We start from the raw sequence: 20,737 nt of genomic DNA on the forward strand, positions 1-20,737 counted from the left end.
TTTTTGTTTTTCGAGACAGGGTTTCTCTGTGGTTTTGGAGCCTGTCCTGGAACTAGCTCTTGTAGACCAGGCTGGTCTCGAACTCATAGAGATCCGCCTGCCTCTGCCTCCCAAGTGCTGGGCCTCCTACCAGTTTTTAAGTGTTAATTATCTCCTATAAGGAAGTACTTTGGCTTGATTCCTTCCTGCTGCTTTAAGCCAGAGACCCCTATCCTGCTCCCTCCCTAGTTCTGATATATTGTAAACTAGGTCAGTTTGTAAAATATAGGAAGACTTCTGTCTTTTTCACTTCCTATTAGTACAGTTACATATATTTCAGTCTGTTGTCATGCAGACATTTTTCTTCAAATTTATTACATCAGATATTGTACTTTGTTTGTTTTATATGTTTTTTATTCATCTCAGGACCCAGAAGCTCCAAGAAGAAAAATATAAAAGTGAAGCTGAGGCACTTCAGAGACGGGAACAGAATCTGAAGAACATTGAGGAGACCTATGATCAGAAGCTCAAAACTGAACTTTTAAAGTAATTGTTTGACATTTTTAAAGAAGTAATATGTTTAAATTAAGTTGGTAAAAATGTGAACAAAAGATGATGTATATACAGCTAATATTTACATGTCAAAGTTTAGTGTTTGAGCAAATCTATTTTCTATGACAATTCAAACCTTTTTCATGCATACTTGAGTTAAGATTGTTTTTAAAGCATCCAATGTAGAGAATTACATCAAATGCTTTTATTCATAGCTTCTCTGGCTGTGAAGGCTTGTGATTTACTTTAACCTTACATGTGTAAATATGTATTATATTGTATACTTTTTCCCTTTAAGTTTAGGGTACCATATGACTTGCTTAGCTTGTGTAGCTGATTAGCTGTAAAATTGGAATTCTAATCACTTTAGTCATCTTTCTCATGCTGCCACTGAGACGTTCATATCAATAACAGTTTACAAATTACTAAGGTAGAATTGGATTGTGAACATGTATGTGCTTTGTATTCCCTCAAGACACTGTAAATCCAGGATCAAAAGGAACTAAAGTGAACTATATGAAGCAAAAGATGATACAGGGGAGGGAAAATATGACAGCTATGGTTACTTTGGTCTACCCTCCTTCTCTCCTGCTTTTTGCTATGTAGTCCAGGTTGACTCGAAATTCTTTACTCTCCTGACTCCAGGCTCCCAAGTTCAGTGATAGCATATGTGTGTCATTATGCCCAGGTACCTTAGCTTTTCTCTAGTCCTAATTTTACATACCGGTGAATAGAATCCTAGAGCAAAGACAATTGTATGGCAGCTTTTCTCAGTGGCAGTTGTACATGCTCTGCCTAATAACCTTTAATATTTGTCTTTGGTTTCAGCAAATGTAGGGGTGGAGGATGTTCATCACAGGAGGGTTTGTCTTTCTTTTCATCCATCTCTGACTAGTGTCAACTGAAGAAAATAAGTAAAATTTCATGGAAACATCCCTTTTGCTATTGTTGATGTGGATAAAATACCAGTAGTATCTCAGTTGCACATAAACTCTAAGAGCACAAGTTCTTATCCTGGTTGAGGTTGGGGAGATTGTGCAGGCAGATTACAAGTGACTGACTGCCTTGCTATCTCTGGGGATGTAAAATCTGTTGTGTGCTAGTTAAGCTTTGCTTTGTTTCCTTTAATGCTCTCTGTACCAATTGAGACCAGTTGAGACCAGTTGAGGCCAGTTGAAATGGAGTTGTTTTCAGTAACCCTATGATAACGCCCTTCATTTTGTGTGATTAAGTTTTGGGGCCAAATTTATAGGATAGAGGCAGGGTTTTACTGGACATTTGATGTTTAGAATTCAGTTACCCGGCCTTAGAACTTTTGAAGTTTCTCCTCAGCCATGTTGGCACCCTTAGATAAGCTCCTTAGGGTTAGTGATCTTTTTCAGGGAGATGACAAGGACCTCATTTCAGTCGTTCTGATTCTCAGATACCAACTGGAACTAAAGGATGACTACATCGCTAGAACAAATAAACTACTAGAAGAGGAAAGGAAGAATAAAGGTGATTTGGGTGGCTGGCTTATTTTAGATCTGATATAGGGTATTATCCTTCTAAGTTGCATCTGTTTTATATTCTTAAATACAGCTTTCACTTTTTACAGAATGCTTATTTACATATTACTTGTCAGAGGGAGGGGATGTATTGCTATGGTGTGCATGTGAAGGTCAGAGGACTTATAGGACTTGGTTTTTTTCCTTCTACCACGTGGGTCTCTAACATTGAAATTGGGTTGTCAGATTTAGCAGCAAGTGTTTTTACCCACCAGTCCATTTCACTGGCTCTTCATTGATTTTTTTTAAGATTTATTTATTTATTTTATGTGTATAGGTGTTTTGCCTGCACATATGTCTGTGTGCCATGTGCATGTGGTGCTTGTGGAGACCAGTAGAGAGCATTGGATCTCCTGGAGCTGATACAGATTGTTAGCTGCCATGTGGGTACTGGGAATTGAGCCCAGGTCTTCTAAAAGAGCAGCCACTGCTCTTAACCACTGAGTCATCTTTCCAGCCCCATTTATAGAAAATTTTACTTTCTCTGTCCTCTGTGACCAGGTTTAATAGTTTTTTTTCATACATGTCATTATACTTCCTAAGCTCTCAAGTTTACATTGATCTGAGGCTATGAAAGTTGAATAATTTTTTAATTTTCAGATATTTTACATTTTAAGATATTTGTGAGAAATTGTGAAAAGAATATGAACTTTGGAAATTTCAAACATTTTTTGAAATAAACTGGAACTGCTTACTTGCTATTAACTAGATACCAACTATGTGACTCCTTTTGCTCATGTCTTATAGAAGCAGATGTATCTCTTGTAGGATAACACTATTGTGTACTTAGACTTGTGAAATTTTCTTTTGATATTTATCTGCATAGACTTGTGTTAGAGGAAGGAAAACTACAGATCTTTGCTTTTTAAAGAAAGTAGATGCCGTTAGCAGATCCCATACCCTTCCCAGGTGTTGGCATGTGAACATACATGACACATGTTAACTCATCATTCACTGGGTAATGGGATTTATTTCTTATTTGCCCACTAAATTTTGACTTATACACTTGTTGCTTTAGACTATGCAGCAATAGTTATTAGGTCTCATAGAGTGATCATGAATTATTAAGTGTTTTTTGTGTTCAGTAGGAAATCACTGTCTAATTGGTTCTTTTTTATTCCCTAGAAAAAACAATTCATTTGCAAGAGGAACTCACACTTATTAATTCAAAAAAGGAAGACCTCACTAAATCTGTAAATCGTATGAAAGAAGTTGAGGTAATTGTAAAACTCCTTTTTTAGTTTTTTTAATGACATGTTAAGGGTTTAATACTATTTTTATTTACAGAGAACATAGGGATGTTTGGAGAGTTATTTTTATTTTTCTGCATTGGAGCTTTGCCTGTGTGTATAGTGCCTATGGAGGACAGAAAAGGGACATAAGGTGCCCTGGAACTGGAGTTACAGAGGGTTCTTAGCTGTCATGTACGTGTGTAGGTATCAAACCCCTGTCCTTTGGAAGAGCAGTTTGTGCTCTTAACATTGAACTACCCCTCTAGCCCCATAGGCCTTTTTGATGTGTTTGAACTGATTATTTTATGACTAAGAAGGTGATAGATTCAGTTGATGCAGTAGGCTCTAATTTCAAGCAAAGGCACATAGGGACATAGGAAAAGAACTTGTATCTAAGAGTCCTGCTGCTCAAATAGTACCTCCCTCTGTTACTGCTCATATGCCTTTATGTGAGTGTAATCTTGGCGATATTTCTAACAATGCATGAATTTTGGGTGAGTTGGGTGAACTACCCATAATAGATGGCGAGCATATATTAGCTTCAATCTTAGCCTCTTCTTTTTCATTGGTAGCTATTACAATTTTCTATCACTACATTATTCTTTTACAGGCTGTCTTTAGATAAAGTAAAATTTTTACATACCACTGATACTATACTATCTTTAGTGGTATGCTTGTCATGTAATGTCCAAAACTAAAACTTTAAGTAGTTAAAGGAGATTGTAGCTGGGTGTAGTGCTGTACACATTTGATCTTAGCACCCAGGAGGCAGGCAGATCTGAGTTTCAGGCCAGCCAGGGCTAAATGTGACCTGTCTAAAACAAAACAAACAACGAAAACCCAAACTGAAGTAGATACTATAGGTTAAAATTTACCTTTGCAGCCTTGAGATTTGTGTAGGCTTTCATATCCAGATATGGGACACATAAGACTAAGGAAAGGAAAGCACCTCACAGCAGTAGAGATTGTTTCCACCTTTTATCTGTTCATGTTTTTTTTTTTTTTTTGGTTTTATCGAGACAGGGTTTCTCTGTGGTTTTGGAGCCTGTCCTGGAACTCCCTTTGTAGACCAGGCTGGTCTCGAACTCACAGAGATCCACCTGCCTCTGCCTCCCGAGTGCTGGGATTACAGGCGTGCACCACCACCGCCCGGCTATCTGTTCATGTTTTAAAAATGTCTTGTTAAGTTGTGCTGATGTATTGCTACCATTTGAGAATTGACTCTATACTCTTTCATTACTTCATAGGACAGAGGTCTATTGATACAGACTCTGAGCTTCCTCTGGCCTATCACCAGTGCAGAAGGCCTGACCTCTGTTTGGTAGTCACTGTCATTCATTTATGATCTTATATTCAGACAGCCTTCCAGCCTTTACCTTTGCAGTGCTGTGAAAGTTATTCAGATGTAAGTTTTCCTTTTTCAATTTTAGCTGGAGCTAGAGTCTGTCAAAGCCCAGTTTTTGGCAATGTCAAAACAAAACCACTTGCTGAATGAAAAGATGAAAGAGATGAGTGATTACCCATTACTGAAAGAAGAGAAAGTGGAGCTTCAGGCACAAAATAAATTACTTAAACAGCAACTGGAAGAGACTAGGAATGAGAACTTACGTCTCCTAGACCGTATGTCTTTTTTTCTGATCTCTCTGTTTCTGTAACTTACATTAGGTGGGGATTATAGAACAACTTCGTATCTGTAAGGAAAGCTTACATTGGGAGAATCTTTTAAGATCCTTACATTGGAGCTGCTTTCTTTTTGCTTGCTATTATATAATTAGTAGTTTCATTTTAAGTAATATTTGTTAAATAACTGCCTCTGTGTGTGACTTCCGGGTTCAAGCCCTCTGACTAATTGCCTCGGTTGAGCCAGTAAGCACTTGGAGCGAGGCCGGGAGAGGAGGTTGAATTATAGTTATTTCTACTCTTAGCCTTGATCTCCAGGTCTAGCAGTCTGGACTGCTTATATACTGTGCTTCTCAGGCAAGAGAACTCACAGTCACTGCTGGAGGCTTCCCATTAGTCCTCTGTGCCTGTGCCTACTCATTGTACCTCTGGAAACTTGTTCCTTTCCCAAGTCTCCTAGTCCTTATAGAGCACTAACATTGTGGCTCTGTTTCTACTACTCTCTCCTTTATAATTACCCTACAAAGGCACATTTTATTAATGGGGTTCTTGGGTGACCCAAATGGAGAGTACCATCAGCCTTATTTCTATAGCCTGACTGCCATGGGCTGCTGTTCAGATGGGGTGAAACCAGGGACATGCACTGACTGGTGACAAATAGGGACTTCTTTCCTAAAATATCATCTGCATGTGGTAGAGGGAAGAGATAGGCTATTGAGTTAATTTAAGAATTTGAAAGAATTCTTTAACTTAGAGGGCTCCTGGAGGAATAAAGTTATATTAATATGAATCAAATGATTTTATTCTGAAATTTGTGAATCAGGATTGTTCTTAGGCCATTTAGTAGAAGTGGTAGAACATTACTTGCATGAGTACAAAGAAAGGAAAATTTAAACCTCTTTAAAGAACTGCTTTTTTAAAAAGTGAAATAAGCAATTTTAAGATTGATAATAACTAGGAATGTTTTTCTTTTTTTTTTCTTAAACCTTCTTAGGTATAACTCAGCCACCTCCTGAGCTTTTGGTTTTTCAGAAAGAATTACAGAAAGCAGAACATGCTATGGCACTGGAGCACAAGGAATTTGAAACTCATAGGCAAGCCCTGCAGAAACAGCTACAGAGTGAAGTGAGTCTTGTTCCTTCTTTTTGTGGGTATTATGCCAGTCTACTTTGTAGTAGTTATAGAACCTTTCAATGTGCCACACCAGCGAAAATCAGATTTATTTGAATACAAAGAATTTCTCCCCCAACATTGCAAAGGAGCCTTTCTCATATGAGAAAATTCTCTGATGTTTCTGACTTTATATTCCTATAATAGCACTGAATGAAAAGTAAATTCATCTAGCTGTAAACTTCTCAGAGGTCCTGGTAATTCCCACCATGAGTTTCTTGATTCCTGCTTTGTGGCATACACACATCCACTGTGTCTCTGTAATTGCTGTCTTTGTGCAGTAGAATAGCTAGTAGGATAGGCGGCAGAGGCAGGTGTGTATGTGAATTCTAGGACAGCTAGGGCTTCACAGAGAGACCTTGTCTCAAAAAACCAAAACTTGTTTGGATGTTGTTTTAATAGAGTTCTTCCTATTGGTTTTTGGTGTAAACGCTTCTTCGAATTGGTAAAACAAAGAATAGAAGCACAATAAGAGAAATTTTCTTTCTGAAGCAAACTGTAATTGGTTTGTATTTATTTCTTTGGCTCTTTTTCAGATTGAACATTCTACACATTTAAAGGCCCAGATATTAGACTACGATGCTTCTGTTAAAAGGTTAACCATTCAGGTTGCTGATTTAAAATCACAACTCAAACAAACTCAGACAGGTTGGAGACTCTTTTAAAAATAAATTGCTTATTAATTGTGTTTGAGTATGTGTATAAAGAGAGAGAAACAGACACATAGAACACCAGAATACTGTGGCATTCCGGTGGAGGTCACAAGACTTACCTGAATTGGTTCTCTGCTTCTACCTTGCTGAGGCAATGTGTCTCTTGTTTTGATGGTTGCACTGCCTTCCAGGATAGGTAACCTGTGAGCTACCTGCTGTTATAATAAGAATGCAGATGTGTGCTACTGCATCCAGCTCTTTTTCAGTATGCTTAGAATATTTTATAGTTGTATAAAGTATCTTGATCATATCCATCCTACTCCTTTTTCCAGCTTCTCCCTTCTGTCAGTATATCTTCCTTTCAGCCTTAATCCTCTTTATTTCCCCGCCAACTCAATGTTTCCTTTCGTGTGTGTGTGTGTGTGTGTGTGTGTGTGTGTGTGTGTGTGTGTGAGAGAGAGAGAGAGTGTGAGAGAGAGAGACAGAGAGACAGAGAGACAGACCCTGATAAGGCTAACAGATTTTCCCATATTTTTATATAGTTTTCAGTAGACCTGTGTGTAAATATATAAAAGAAACAGGATAGCTGGGTGCAAAGAGAATTACTTTCAGAATTGGAGACCTATTTTTGTTTTGGTTTTTAGTTGAAGTAGTTTGATCTCGGGCATAACACTTTATTTTTATTTTTATTTTTATTTGTTTTTTTTCGAGTCAGGGTTTCTCTGTGGTTTTGGAGCCTGTCCTGGAACTAGCTCTTGTAGACCAGGCTGGTCTCGAACTCACAGAGATCCGCCTGCCTCTGCCTCCCAAGTGCTGGGATTAAAGGCATGCGCCACCACCGCCCGGCGGGCATAACACTTTAGAACTTCCTCAAGTTCCTAATTTATAGTGGGGATAATGGTATCTCCTGGGCCACAGTGAGCAGCGATGGAATGATGGAATGGATATTGGGCATGAGCTGGTATATGAAAGCCCCTCAGGCACTACTTACTGCTAGTGATTCGTTACTATGTCTTTACTGTGGATGTTTCTCACTCTCTCCTGCTTTCTTCTTCTGTTGCTTTTGGGTCCAGTGTGTATTTGTTGCCCATTCAGCTTGTTTTTCATCCTTCCTTGACCTGAGCCTTCCTTAGTTCCAGCTTGGACTCAAGTTTCTCATTAAGTCCCTTGTTCCTTCCACCACCACTGGTTTTATTTCTATCTCATTATTCATTTCGAAACTCTTTTTCAGTTTCTCATTTTTCACTAGCAATTGTTTGCCAGACTGTCTGCCACTGAAAATATAGGAGTCTTGTAATGTGGAAGTAGATCAGCGAAACTAGGGCCCTCCTGCTGTCCACACACATGGACTTAGCCCATTGCACACTTGTCTTTGTAGCATCATAAGGAAGTGTTGCATGGTAAGAGGCAGCATAGGTACAAGATTTATGCTAGAAAATCTCAGCATCTCTAGGAATTGTTGACCATGTGGCCCCCATCTCAGGAAGACTATCCCCTTTCTAAGTGGAGAGCAGTGAGAATTTGTGGCCAGGTTATCTGACACTTACGCTTTGGGGGAAACTATGTTGGAGTCAAATGTGTGAGTATTCGTGAAACAATATTTAGTAGATGGATATACTACATTTTGGATCTGGCTACTTTGTATCAAGAAAATTATATATTTTTATTTCTCATCTAGATGTAGGTATTTCAGACTCATTTTTAACAGATTGTGAGATTATATCATATTTATAAAGGCTTGATACATGAAGTTAGCTTTCAGTCAATGTTAATAGTTATGACTATGGCTTCAAAAACTGTTTAATGTACAAGCTTGTTCTTACTACTTTAAAAATATTTTTGAGCATAATTTAATTTTATTCACAGCTTTTTCTTCTCATTTCTTATATTTTCTTTTTGTGACCTGCAGCCTTAGAGAATGAAGTGTTCCGAAATCCAAAGCAGTCTTTGACCCTTCATTCCCTGAGTGGTCTAGTGAGTGGCAAGATGGCGCCTCACAATGGGGATACAAGTGGGGATTTCTTGAATGCACCTCTTGAACAGAACAAGGTTATGGCAGGTGCAGTTATGTCAAGGGTCCTACCTTATGCAAATACAGCAACAGAGGCTGGTTCCCCAGACTCTGACCTTGAGTTCTTAGCCAGTAGCACTAAAGCCAAAGTGAGGGAGCTAGAGCAAGAGGCTGAACGCTTGGAAAAGGCTTTCAGAAATTACCATCGAAGAGTTACTCGGAATCCTACTGTGAGTCCTCAGCCAGCAAAGAGTCCTTCATCTGTATACTCACTAGGAGCTCTCAGAAGCATAGCTTCCAGTTCCATGGACAGATGTGTTTCTGCAGAGGACAGAGTTGTCTCTGAACAGCCTCTTGTGGACGTGCTAAAGGAAGAAAAGAGTGACGTGTCCAGAGCGTTCATGGGCAGTGTAGCTTCACGGCATCGCAGGACCTCTTCCTCCACACGCCTCTCCTCTACACCCCATCCAAAATCGAGAAGAAGCCTTGATAATGAAATGTATCTGGAAGGTAAGCCACTGTCCAGAGGGTTGTGACATAGATGCTTTAGACTCAGGCAGTATACTAAGTAGATAGCTTGGAGGAGCCTGCTCCAACAGTGCTGGTATTCTCATCCTGCCATACCGTGGTTAGCAGTGGTAGCCTTCCCATGTCATGGGGTTGGTGTGGAACTCGAAGCACAAAGGGTGTTAAGGTCTAGAGTTTTTTGTTTTTTTTAGCATACAGACATGTTGCAGGAACAACATGGCCTTTATCTTGCTGATTAGTTTTGTATGTTCCATGTTGCTTATACAGTTTGAGTTTGGTGCTTGAATCATCTTGAATCATTGCCTTTGTGGATCTCATGCATCAAGCTTGGCTGTTTTCAAGGATGGCATAGGATTTATTTTCAACTTAATAGAGCTTTTAAAAATTCACTTTGAAGCCGGGCATTGGTGGCACATGCCTTTAATCCCAGCACTTGGGAGGTAGAGGCAGGTGGATCTCTGTGAGTTCGCTGCCAACCTGGTCTACAAGAGTGAGTTCTAGGACAAGCTCCAAAGCTACAGAGAAACCCTGTCTCCAAAAACCAAAACCAAAACCAAAAAACCACTTTGATACCTCTCTATGCAGTTTGTGACATACTTGCCCCAATTCCTTCTACCTCATAGGTCTTGGTAGACTACACGTTGCTTCCTCCAGCCCTTGTCTTGACAGAGCAGCTGGGTCACATGTTGCTTCCTCTAGTCCTTGTCCTGACAGAACAACAGCCCAGCCATCACCTCTTCCATCTAGGCACAGTTTCTCTGATCGTTCTTTCTCCAGCGCTTCACAGAAAAATGCCTGGTAAGTTATTTTCTCATCAGCTTCTCTTGACTTACGCTACTGACCTACTGTTTTGACTTTCACTTCTTTGGCCTTTTAAGGCAATATTAAAGATCATGTGGCAATCTGGAATTTACAGTTAGATTATAAAATCATTTGTGATCTTTAAAAGTCATCTGAATTATGAAGGCGAATAATTGTATAAATAAAAATATTTATAGGTCTGTGAATGGATTTAATTCATAAAGATACACAAATTAAATAAACTTTGTGAGAGTAAATAAATTTGGCTCATTTTTTAAAACTGGAGAACTTCCACATATCAAAATATCATTTAAAAATATGTTTTGAGGGTGGGTATGGTGGCACACACCATTAATTCCAGCAGTCAGGCAGAGGCAGATAGATCTCTGAGTTCAAGGCCAGCTTGGTTTATATATTAAGTTCCAGGACTGCCAGGACCCTCTCAAAAACAAACATCAACAAAAAATGTTTTGGCATTTAAAGATAAACAAGGTTTCAGTTTGTGTATCATTAAAATAATTTCTGAAGTAAGTGGGCTCTAGGGTATGATTGTCAAAGTAGAAAGACATGCATGTTTTTTAGAACTAGGACAGTGGGTCATTGAGTCTGTGATTCAGTGGCAAGACCACAGCAGGAGATCCTGAGTCCCTGCTTCTGAGCTCCAGCTTGGCACCTGATGTTTAGGAATGGCCACCTGTTCAGATTCGAAAACTGCAATTTGAGCCAATCATGGTCCTAGAGCATTTATATTCTTTAATATTTTTATGTTGTACTTTTTTTTTTCAGACAGGTTCATTTGTTATGTTGCCCAGGCTGGCTTCAAACTTGTAGTGCTCCTCCAGCCTGTCTGCCTTTCTGAGTCCCCATGCACAGCTTGTATTGAATTTTTTTTTTTATGAGAAAGCCAAAAAGAGCATGGAGACCTACAGTAACAAAGTCAGCCCACTTTGACACATAGTTGGGCTTGTGGAGTTACATTCTCAGCTGGTTTGTACTGATAGCATATGGAATTTGTCTTTTGAGAAAATGTCTTGTGGTTAGTGGAAAACTACCCGAGGAATGGTATTGAGAGTACAATATTCTTTGTTAAATGGAGCAGTGACTACTTAAGGGCATGGGGTGGTAACAAGGGACGTGGCTGAGTAAATATAGATTAGTTGCCAAGAACAGTGCTTGGTGGCAAGCTCAGTCCTCTGGAGCCATTCTCACTCCCATCACACACACACACACACACACACACACACACACACACACACACACACACACACACACACACACACCAACTGGGTCCTAGAGCCATTTTTTATTACTATTTTTTAATGTGTATGGGTATTTTGTCTCCTTCTATGTCTGTGTACCATAAGCATACCTGGTGCCTGCAGAGTCCAGAAGAGGTTGTCACATCCCCTGGACGTGGAGTTTCAGGCTATTATGAAAAGTCACATGGGAGCTGGGAATTGAACCCAGGTCCTCTGGAAAAGCAACTACTGAACCATCCATCTCTCTGGCATGTAGAGCCATTCTATATAAGTCAATGAAAAAATGAGTATCAAGAGCAGGCTTGCTTATCCCTATTATAATCCCAACATTCAAGAGACTGAGACAGGAGAATTACCATGAGTTTGAGGTCAGTCTGGGCTACATAGTGAGTTCTAGGCCTATCACAGAGAACCAGTCCTCCCAAAAAATTGGAAGTTTTGTAAATTATTTTCAGCAACCAAAAAACTTTTGTCACCCTATTCTCTCGGCTTTTATGTTACTAACACTTTATATTCATGTATTTTATTTTTCCAATCCAGCTTTTATCAAAGACAAACTGAAACTCAAGACAAAAGCGAATTTTCAAATGTGGACAAGCAATCTTTGAAAGATAATGAGGAGTATGGACCACCTTTCAGATGTAAGCTTTGAATATTAGGTTTTGTGTGTGTGTATGTGCATGGTTATACATGTGTGGAGGTGAGAGGGTAACTTCAGATGTCATACATTATCTTCCACCTTGTTTAAGGCCAGGGTGTTTTTATTCATCATTATATATTGGTATGCCAAGCTATACAGCCAGTGAGCTAACTAACAGTCCCCTGGCTTGCCCTTCCATCCCACTTGAGTCACGCTGGAATTATAGACACATGTGGAGATCCGAGAAGAGCTTGTAGGAGTCAGCTCTCTTGTCAGGTCCCAGCATGGAACTCAGGTAGTCAAGCTTATTGGGAAGCATCTTTACTTGGTGAGCAATCTTTCCAGCCTTGATTCATTTTTCTGTCACAAAGAATTTTAGGTTGCATTTGAGTTTCCTTTGGAAAAAAATGGTATAACATAGTTTCCAAGTTAAAACTAAGGCCATAAAGTGAATTTTTAATATTTCAAGGTTAGGGTTACTTCAATTTAAAAAAAAATAAGTAATTTTCTCATTGTTCATTCTTTTTCTTTTCTGTGGAATGAAATACTTTCTTTAGCTTATACTGATAGAATGGAAGTGAAAGAATGTTCAAATGAGGGGTTGGGGCAATGGCTCTGTCTGTAAAGTGCACCTGCATAAAAGCTGGGCACAGTGGTGTAGTCCTATGGTCCAGCACTGGGGAGCTGGAGACAGCAGGATGCATGGGGCTTCACTGGCTAGCCAGCCTAGCCAAATCACTGACCTTTCAGGGTTGAGTGATAGACTCTCTCACAGAAAGTAAGGTGGAGGAAGACACCAAACATTGACCTGGCCGCCACATGCACACACAAAAAATTAAGATGAGAGACAAGAAAGTGGTGGCCTAGCTATAACCATGCCTTGGACGGTATAGGGTCCTTCACCTCTGAGACTCTTTCCAGCTTGAGAATTCTTTACATTTGTATATGATCTATCATTTGGGCTTGTTGTTTCATTTCAAATCTGAAAGAATCATTTTGCATAGTTAAATGAGAAAGCTTTAGTAAATTTTGTGAATTTTTTAACTCTAGTTAATAGACTTTGTTAATTCATTAAATTTTTTCATTCTTTGAGAATTTCAGACATGTATATACAATGTATTTTGATTATAGCCACTGCCTACTCCCCTCAAACTTCTTCCTCACTCCCTATTGTCATGTCTCCCTCCCAGCTTCATAACCCAGTGAGTCCAGTCAGAGTTGTCCATATGTGCATGGGTGTAGGGTCATCCACTAGAGCAGGGGCAACTTAGTAGGAGCCTCTTCCCTTAAAAAGAAACCTCTCTTCCCTACTCCAGTAGCTTTCAGCTACCAAAGCTCCTCAGTTAAGTAGTGGGGCTTTTGAATCCCTCCTTCATCTGTGCCAGGATATTGACTGCTTTTGGTCATTAAAATATTAATATTGAATTCAAATTATTAAAATTGAATTTATTATATTACAATTGAATTCAAAGGATTTTATCTGCAAACCAAATGAATTCTCTGTTGAATGATGAATCTAGTTTTGTAACTGAATATCATTTTTAAAATAGAAAGAAACTTTGAAAGTTGAGCATCTTGTAAGTGGTTGTACTAAGACCGCTGTGGGAGAAGGCCCCCATTTGCTTTTAGTGCTTCTTTAGTGTTCCATGGTTAGATCTATCTCCACTACTCCCCAACCCTTAAGCACCCTCCACCCCTGCACTACATAGCCCTTCTTTCACTTTCTGCTGTTACTAAGGACTCATGCATAATTAGTTACACCTCATGTGAATGCAGGGACCAAGCCAGAACAGTCTGAAGCAGAAGGAGTCTACCCTGCTGGTGACATGCCTAGCATAGATCTTGCTGCAGCTACTGTGCCTTCCAGACCAATTTCATATGACTGTCCAGGTAAGTGATTCTTTTCTTAAACTATCAGTAACCAATAGCCACATGCTGCACACTGATTTGTGTACTCTGTAAATTGTTTCCCAATTACTAAAGCTCTTCTATTATTACATTTACTTATTTATTTCATTAATTGTGTACACTGGTGTTTGTCTGTATATGTTCATGAGAGTACAGGTGCCTGGCGAGGCCAGAAGAAGACATTGGACTTTTTGGAGTTAGAGTTATAGGCAATTGTGAGCTACCTAGTGATAGGTTCTGGGACCCAAATGCTGGTTCTCTGGAAGAGTAGCAAACACTTTAATTGCCAAGCCATTTCTCCAGGAACATTAATTGTTCCTTTGTTTGTTTGGGGTTTTGTTTGTTTCTGTGCGTTTGTTTGTGGAGGTCAAAGGACAGCTTGTGGGAGTCAGTTGTCATTGATCAAACTTGGATTTGGTAGCAAGTACATCTACTTGCTGAGCCATCTCTCTGGCCCTATAGGAATTTTCTAAACATTATTCAGAGATTTGGGCTTGTGGTATTATTATTGTTAATGACATTCTGAAGGAAGTCTTCCTGTGTGGCCATGTACAGACTGCTGAGGAAACCGGAGAGTAAGACTTCTCATTAAGTCAGAGTCGAACAGTGCAGTTATGCTTTTCCCTTAAGTCTTCTGCCAAAATTGTTTCGTAAAGAACCTTATCCATAGAAATTGTGGTAAAAACCTGAATTAATGATCAAGTACCATTGTATATCTTTAGTATAATCACAACATTTTAGTATTTGGTGTCTTACTTCCCCTATGTCATAAGTTAGGATAGAAAAACTTTATATTTCAATCTTCAGAAATGTTGGTATCATTACATTGTCACTGGTCATCAGACTTCTGCCTGGCCAATGCTTCTTTCTCTTCTTCAGCTTCTCCACTTCTCTGTCAGGTGGTAGAGGGAGCAGAGAGAAGAACTGAGAGGAGGTTTGTGCTTTGTTTCAGCCCACCCAACAGCCAGGCCTTTTCTTCTTGGCCTCAAACTTGAAAGGAAATGTCTTACTTAAAGCGGCCTCTTAGTGCTGTCCAAACAGGGACGCCAGCATCACCTCCCACCCACCCACACATGCAGTCTCTCCATAGTAGTTTGTTGGTTTAAGCTGCACAGTACTCAGGAAGATGAGGAACTATTGAAAGGAGCAAGTGGTTTTGATTATACTCACTGCCGAGTAAGTGTGCTTTGGAAAGTAATTCATTTAACTAAACTCAACCAAGCACCTTCTCTCTGTTGGACACTTGCCAGGGGCAGGATACAATCAGTGAGCCAAACCAAGCTCCTGCCTTCATGGAGACTCTGGAAAAAAAGGGGATGGGTGCAGTGAAGGAGTCCAGCAGGCCATCACACATGCCCTTGATAGGAGGCACAGAAGGTACAGCAGCCATGTTTACAGAACTGAGGAAAGGAACCAAAATAATAGCTAAAGGGAATTAGTGAGTAGCTGCCTTGAGATGTATAGAAGACCACATTGGTGGGTTTTTAAATAATTAGTAAGAGTATGGGTATGTGTTGATCACTTGAGACATTCTCTTATATTCATCTCTGCCTCTTCATCTAGGCACAAAAAAAGTCAAAATGTGGTGTTCTTGAAGTACCTAATGCATATACCTCTGGTCTTGGCTTTTGTGCCCAAAGAAGTTTCTGCACTTCCTCTCTCTTTCCCCTTTCCCCTTTTCATCTTCTTCTGGTTCCTCTTTTTCCTCTCTTTCAGCCACAGTCCTATTTTGTTATTGCTGTTCCCTTTGGGAAAGTAGACCATTTGATCTAACCTCTCCTCCATCAGCAAGGAGGGACAGGATAGTTGTGCCTGTGGAAGTGTGAGTCTCTGCTATTTTAATTTTATGACGTAGGTAGGTAGGTAGACAGACAGACAGACAGACAGACAGATAGATCTGTGCTGCCATTCTCTTGTCAGCAAAACTCCATTCCTGCTAAGCATTTGGAATAAGGGTCTGAAGTCCTCTGGTAAACCTGTGACATTGTCGCTGATTGGCATTGTTTGAGTGAAAAATGTAGGTCATGGGCCAGAGCTAAAAGAATGGCCAGCATCATCATCTTTGAAACTGAGACTTAAGGATGGAAAGGGAGCAGACAATATAATTGCCTCTCTAAGCCCATAGGGAGTGGCACTATTAGGAGGTGTGGCTTTGTTGGAGTGGGTGTGGCCTTGTTGTAGGAAGTGTGTCACTGTGGAGGTGGGCTTTGAGGTCTCATATTTGTTCAAGCCACGCCCAATGTGACAGTTCACTTCCTGTTGCCTATGGGTCAAGGTGTAGAACTCTCAGCTCCTTCTCTAGCACCATGTCTGCCTTCACGCCACCATGTCCTACCATAATGATAATGGACCTAAGCTCTAAAAATATAAGCCGTCCCAACTAAAAGTTTTTCCTTTGTAAGAGTTGATGTGGTTGCCGGGCGTTGGTGGCGCACGCCTTTAATCCCAGCACTCGGGAGGCAGAGGCAGGCGGATCTCTGTGAGTTCGAGACCAGCCTGGTCTACAGAGCTAGTTCCAGGACAGGCTCCAAAGCTACACAGAGAAACCCTGTCTCAAAAAACCAAAAAAAAAAAAGAGTTGATGTGGTTGTGGTGTCTCTTCACAGCAGTAGAAACTCTAGCTAGGACAATGGGCCTTGCTCAGAAGAAATAGAAGTGGGGAAAAATAAACACACATGATGTTCTAGAAAGAAGGTATAAGATACTGGCAAGTAACTCACTGTCATGTTTATGTATCACTTGGAGGGTAAGGAGGACCTCACAGAAGAACTGTCTCTATAGCAGCAAGATGAATTGTACAATCACACAAGCCCTGGTGGCTCAGTGGACATGGGATAAGTATGTTGCCTGGCCTTCCCTTGAATGTGTGGACTCAGATTCTTGGATTGCTAGCGCTATACTTGTGTGTGTTTATGGCCTATCTAGATAAAGATGATGAAAAAAAAACAGTATAACTTTGGGAGGAGAAGGCTAGTGTTGTGGAATTTCTCTATGCCTGTGACAGAAAGTCCACTAAAAACATGGTTGTGAAGCTGGGGAGAATGGTTGGGAATGAAGAAAAACATGGAAATGATTGGGGGTTAAGATGTGCCTAGGGAGGGGCTGGAGAGATGGGCTCAGTCGTTAAAAGCACTGCCAGCTCTTCCAGAAGATCCAGGATTGATTCCCATCAACTCTGTGGCAGCTCATAGCCATCTGTAACTCCAGTCCAAGAGAATCTGACATCCTCTTCTGTTCGTCTCAGGCATTGCATACACATGGTAGACAGACACATGTGCAAGCAAAACCAGCTGTACAATAAAAATTGAAAAAAGATGGTCCCTAGGAAGGACCAGGTTCAGTGCATAGAGATGTGACTAGTGACATAGCTAGAGTGGTGACAAGGATGAAGCAGAGGAGGGAGTTCTATTCTGTTTGGGCCAGGAATGACTTGAGCATCTTTTTAGGAGTAATGAGAAAGGGTTTTTAAATGGTTGTGGAAATAGGGGCTAATGATTCTGAAGACAGAGGAAGGATTGTACTCAAATGTTAAGGCAGAAATGCAGGATTTACTATGGAGAGGCTGAAGCAGGGAGAGAAGAGATGAGTGAAGAGGATATGGGATGGAGGGAGAACAGTTGAGGTTGTTTGTGGTGTGCTGGTTTATATCCAGGAAAGTAAAAGTCGGGGTATGTTGCTGTGGGTCAGTCTGGGATGGAAGACAATAAAATAGAGCAACAGCTTAGAATAGGTCATCAGAATCAGTAGAAAATCAAGCAGGCCTGCAGAAGACCAAATGTGAAAAATCATATTGGCAGCTACTCAGTCCATTTTTTTTGTCCTGTTAGGTGCTGGTCAAAGCCAAACTAGAGAACAAGAAGAACAACAGCTATGGGAACTGCACATGAAAGAACGGAGGCAGAGAGAAGAACAAAGGCAGTATGAACGGCAAGAAGCTCTAGAGAGGGAAAGAAGAGAGCTGGAAAAACTGGAGCAGGAGCGGGTAATGTGTCACTTATGTCCCTGTACAAGTTTCTCCAGTGTACACCTTCAGCAAGTACGTTGAGCTCAGGGATTGAGCCAGTAGTGCTGTGAGGTTAAAGAAGCAGCAGGTAACTTGAAAGGCATTCCCTCTCCTCTCCTTGTTGTGCTTGCCTTCTGAGCATCTGAGTTTTGAAAAGTCGCTCACATGTACTCTCATCTATTGTGGAACTTCCCCCTGTACACACTTTCCAACAGGCCAGCTATCCAGCCTGGAAGAGCTAAGGCAAGGAGGTGCCTCTAGTCAGTCTTCAGTGACTTCTATTCACACACATCTTCTTTGTCTACCTCTCTCCTTGCCTTCCATGTTCTGATTTTAGTGCTAGGCAGATGGATTACTTTGGCCACTTAACATGCCTTAGAAATGTTTCTTGGCTACCCTTCCTTCCTTGAAATGATAAATTTGTCTGATGGTAGCAGTGACTTCCATTTAAATACACATACATACATATTTCTCTGGTATGCAAGTTGTACTTCCAGGATAAGGATCGCATGACTATGATTTGTAGACACTGAGAAGCTTTTAAAACATGTTCATGTATTTCTTATTTTGGCACTGGCCTGTTTCCAGAGGATGATTGAAGAATCACTGAAGGTTGAAATAGAAGAAGAATTAGAAAAAAGTGTTCAAGAACAGAAAGACAAATCAGCTCCTGGTGAAAATCCTTTAGAGAAATACATGAAAATCATCCAGCAGAGACAGGAGCAATCAAATGCAGATAAGGTGCCTGTGCTATGGATAGTAATGTGGGGTGGCAGAACAGAGGGTAGTCACTGGGGAGGCTTAGTCTAACACCTTGGAACATGTATTCTCTGTTGAAGACAAAAGATTAAAGGCTAAAAAGTGAATATTTGAAATGGAACCATGAATCTTTAAATATATATTACACTGTTGACAAAATTTTGGTTTTGGTTTAGGTAAAACATTGAAAAGATTCTGATTTGTCATTTTGTATCAGTTGGGATGTCTTATTTGAAAACAAGCAGTAGTGATGTATCATTGAGTTATGAATTGTGAAAAATTATTCCATCTGAATTATGAGTATTGAAAATGCATGCATTAGATTATTTTGATGTGCTTGCTAAATTTGACTTTAAAGAGGCCTTTTATTAGGCTCTTATATATATTTCCAGAATAATTGGAGAAATCAAAGTGTACCAATTCTTGGGTTTCTGCTAAGATCAGGTGTAAAAGCCTCCGTTTCATGACATTTAACTTGTTTCAAAATTCTTCTTTCCCCATCCTGTGGAAGAGCTCAAAAAAATCAGCCATAGAATACTCACTAGTGGACACGATGGCACCTAGTGATAAGGATGAAAGGTATGATTTCTCTCAAACATTATGTCCTTCAGGCGAACCATTATTGCTCATTTTGTCAGCTAAAAATGATCAGGTAGTTGGGCTTGCCTTAAATTACTGAATCAGTAAAAATAACTGACTTTTGAAAGTTGGGCATAGTAGTGTACGCAGCATTCAGGAGACTGAGGCAGGAAGATCAAGAGTTTGAAGTTACTTGGGCTACATACTGAGTCTCTCAAATAATCAATTTAAAAGGGATGGAGATTTAGCTCAGTTTAGTAGTGTTTAGCTAGAATGCGGGGATCCCTGGGTTCAATCTCCAACACCTCTTAAAGAAGGTGTGGTGTTGCATGCCTATAATTCCAACACCCAGAGGTGGAAGCGAGAGAAATAGAAATTTAAGGTCAGTTTTGGTTATGTAGTTTGGGACCAGCCAGGGATGCATGACACCCAGCATTGAAAAAACACAATGAAAACAATACTGGCTTTTAAAAGTACATTGTGATTTTCTTTGAAATTGGCCCTGATACAATCCTACAGTACGAACATTGTGATGGTCTAGAACAGTGATGCTCAACCTTCCTAATGCTGCCATCTTTTTTTATTCCTCATGTTGTGCTGATTGCCAATCATAAAATTATTTTTGTTACTACTTCATAACTAATTTGCTACGGTTATAAATTGTAATGTAGGTACCTGTGTTTTCTGCTAGTCTTAGGCATGTCCTGTGAAGGGGTCATTTGACACCAACTCCCCCCACCACACATTCCCCCCATAATGACCCACAGGTTGAAAACAACTTATCTAGAAGTTGGAATGAATGTTTTAAATATCTGATTTTTCTTTTTAGTTCTCGAGACTTTTCTCATGAAGAACAAGATGACGTCTGGTAATCACATTAGCTGTCTAGCTTTTACATACAAGAAGTCATGTAATAGTATTCTTATTTTTCTGTAATTAAAATTGTCAATAAAATATTTGTGTGTAGTGATTTTTTTTAACGTGGTTTTAATTTGGTACCATAAGTATGAAACAACAGTAACAGTTGAACCCTTCCACCACCCTTTTTATTGTTTTGAGACAAGTCTGAAGCCCTGGCTGGCATTGAACTCACACAGATTCATCTGCCTCTGCCTCCCTTTCAAGGCACGCAGCGCATTCACATTCCTTTCTTTAGCTATGGAATTTATTCATTACACTAAAATGACACTCCCCTCTCTGGTTTTGTCTTAAGTTACACCTATTCCACCCATTCGAAAACTTAGCTTGTCTGCCCCCAGGCCTGCCTTTGCTAAGTTTAAGCTGAGTGCCTCATGCTCTGTACTTTGGCTCTGATGTGTAAAACAGGAAGTCATCCATCCAGCAGAGTTTTCTCCCTAGACATGAACACAATTTTTTTTCCATCGTAATGTCTATAAGTAATATTTTGCCATCTGTTGTGGTTAAATGTGTAGGACTTCTGATATTCATATGTTGGAACTTAAACCTTAGTGTGATAGTATTAGGAGGAGGGTTTC

General features: G+C 40.0%; 1 protein-coding gene across 3 annotated transcripts in view; it reads left to right on the top strand.

Annotated features, from left to right (window-relative positions):
* The window catches only part of Ofd1 (OFD1, centriole and centriolar satellite protein), a 38,054-nt gene extending 17,860 nt beyond the window's left edge, over positions 1–20,194 (top strand). For 2 of the 3 annotated variants that reach the window (XM_026784811.1, XM_026784810.1), the window contains exons 10-22: positions 406–525; positions 1,955–2,028; positions 3,204–3,295; positions 4,741–4,930; positions 5,925–6,055; positions 6,637–6,748; positions 8,663–9,274; positions 9,916–10,090; positions 11,893–11,993; positions 13,769–13,882; positions 17,728–17,882; positions 18,492–18,644; positions 19,174–19,581. In XM_026784811.1, coding sequence (XP_026640612.1) covers positions 406–525; positions 1,955–2,028; positions 3,204–3,295; positions 4,741–4,930; positions 5,925–6,055; positions 6,637–6,748; positions 8,663–9,274; positions 9,916–10,090; positions 11,893–11,993; positions 13,769–13,882; positions 17,728–17,882; positions 18,492–18,644; positions 19,174–19,341 — 2,197 coding nt within the window. In that variant the 3' untranslated portion in view covers positions 19,342–19,581. Of the gene's footprint in view, positions 1–405; positions 526–1,954; positions 2,029–3,203; positions 3,296–4,740; positions 4,931–5,924; positions 6,056–6,636; positions 6,749–8,662; positions 9,275–9,915; positions 10,091–11,892; positions 11,994–13,768; positions 13,883–17,727; positions 17,883–18,491; positions 18,645–19,173; positions 19,582–20,070 lie in introns of those variants that run through there. The other variant, XM_005358734.3, reaches the window with a different exon arrangement.
* Positions 20,195–20,737: the final 543 nt, after the last annotated feature.

Source organism: Microtus ochrogaster, chromosome X (assembly GCF_000317375.1).
Source record: "Microtus ochrogaster isolate Prairie Vole_2 chromosome X, MicOch1.0, whole genome shotgun sequence".
In the NCBI taxonomy this organism is placed as follows: Eukaryota; Metazoa; Chordata; class Mammalia; order Rodentia; family Cricetidae; genus Microtus; species Microtus ochrogaster.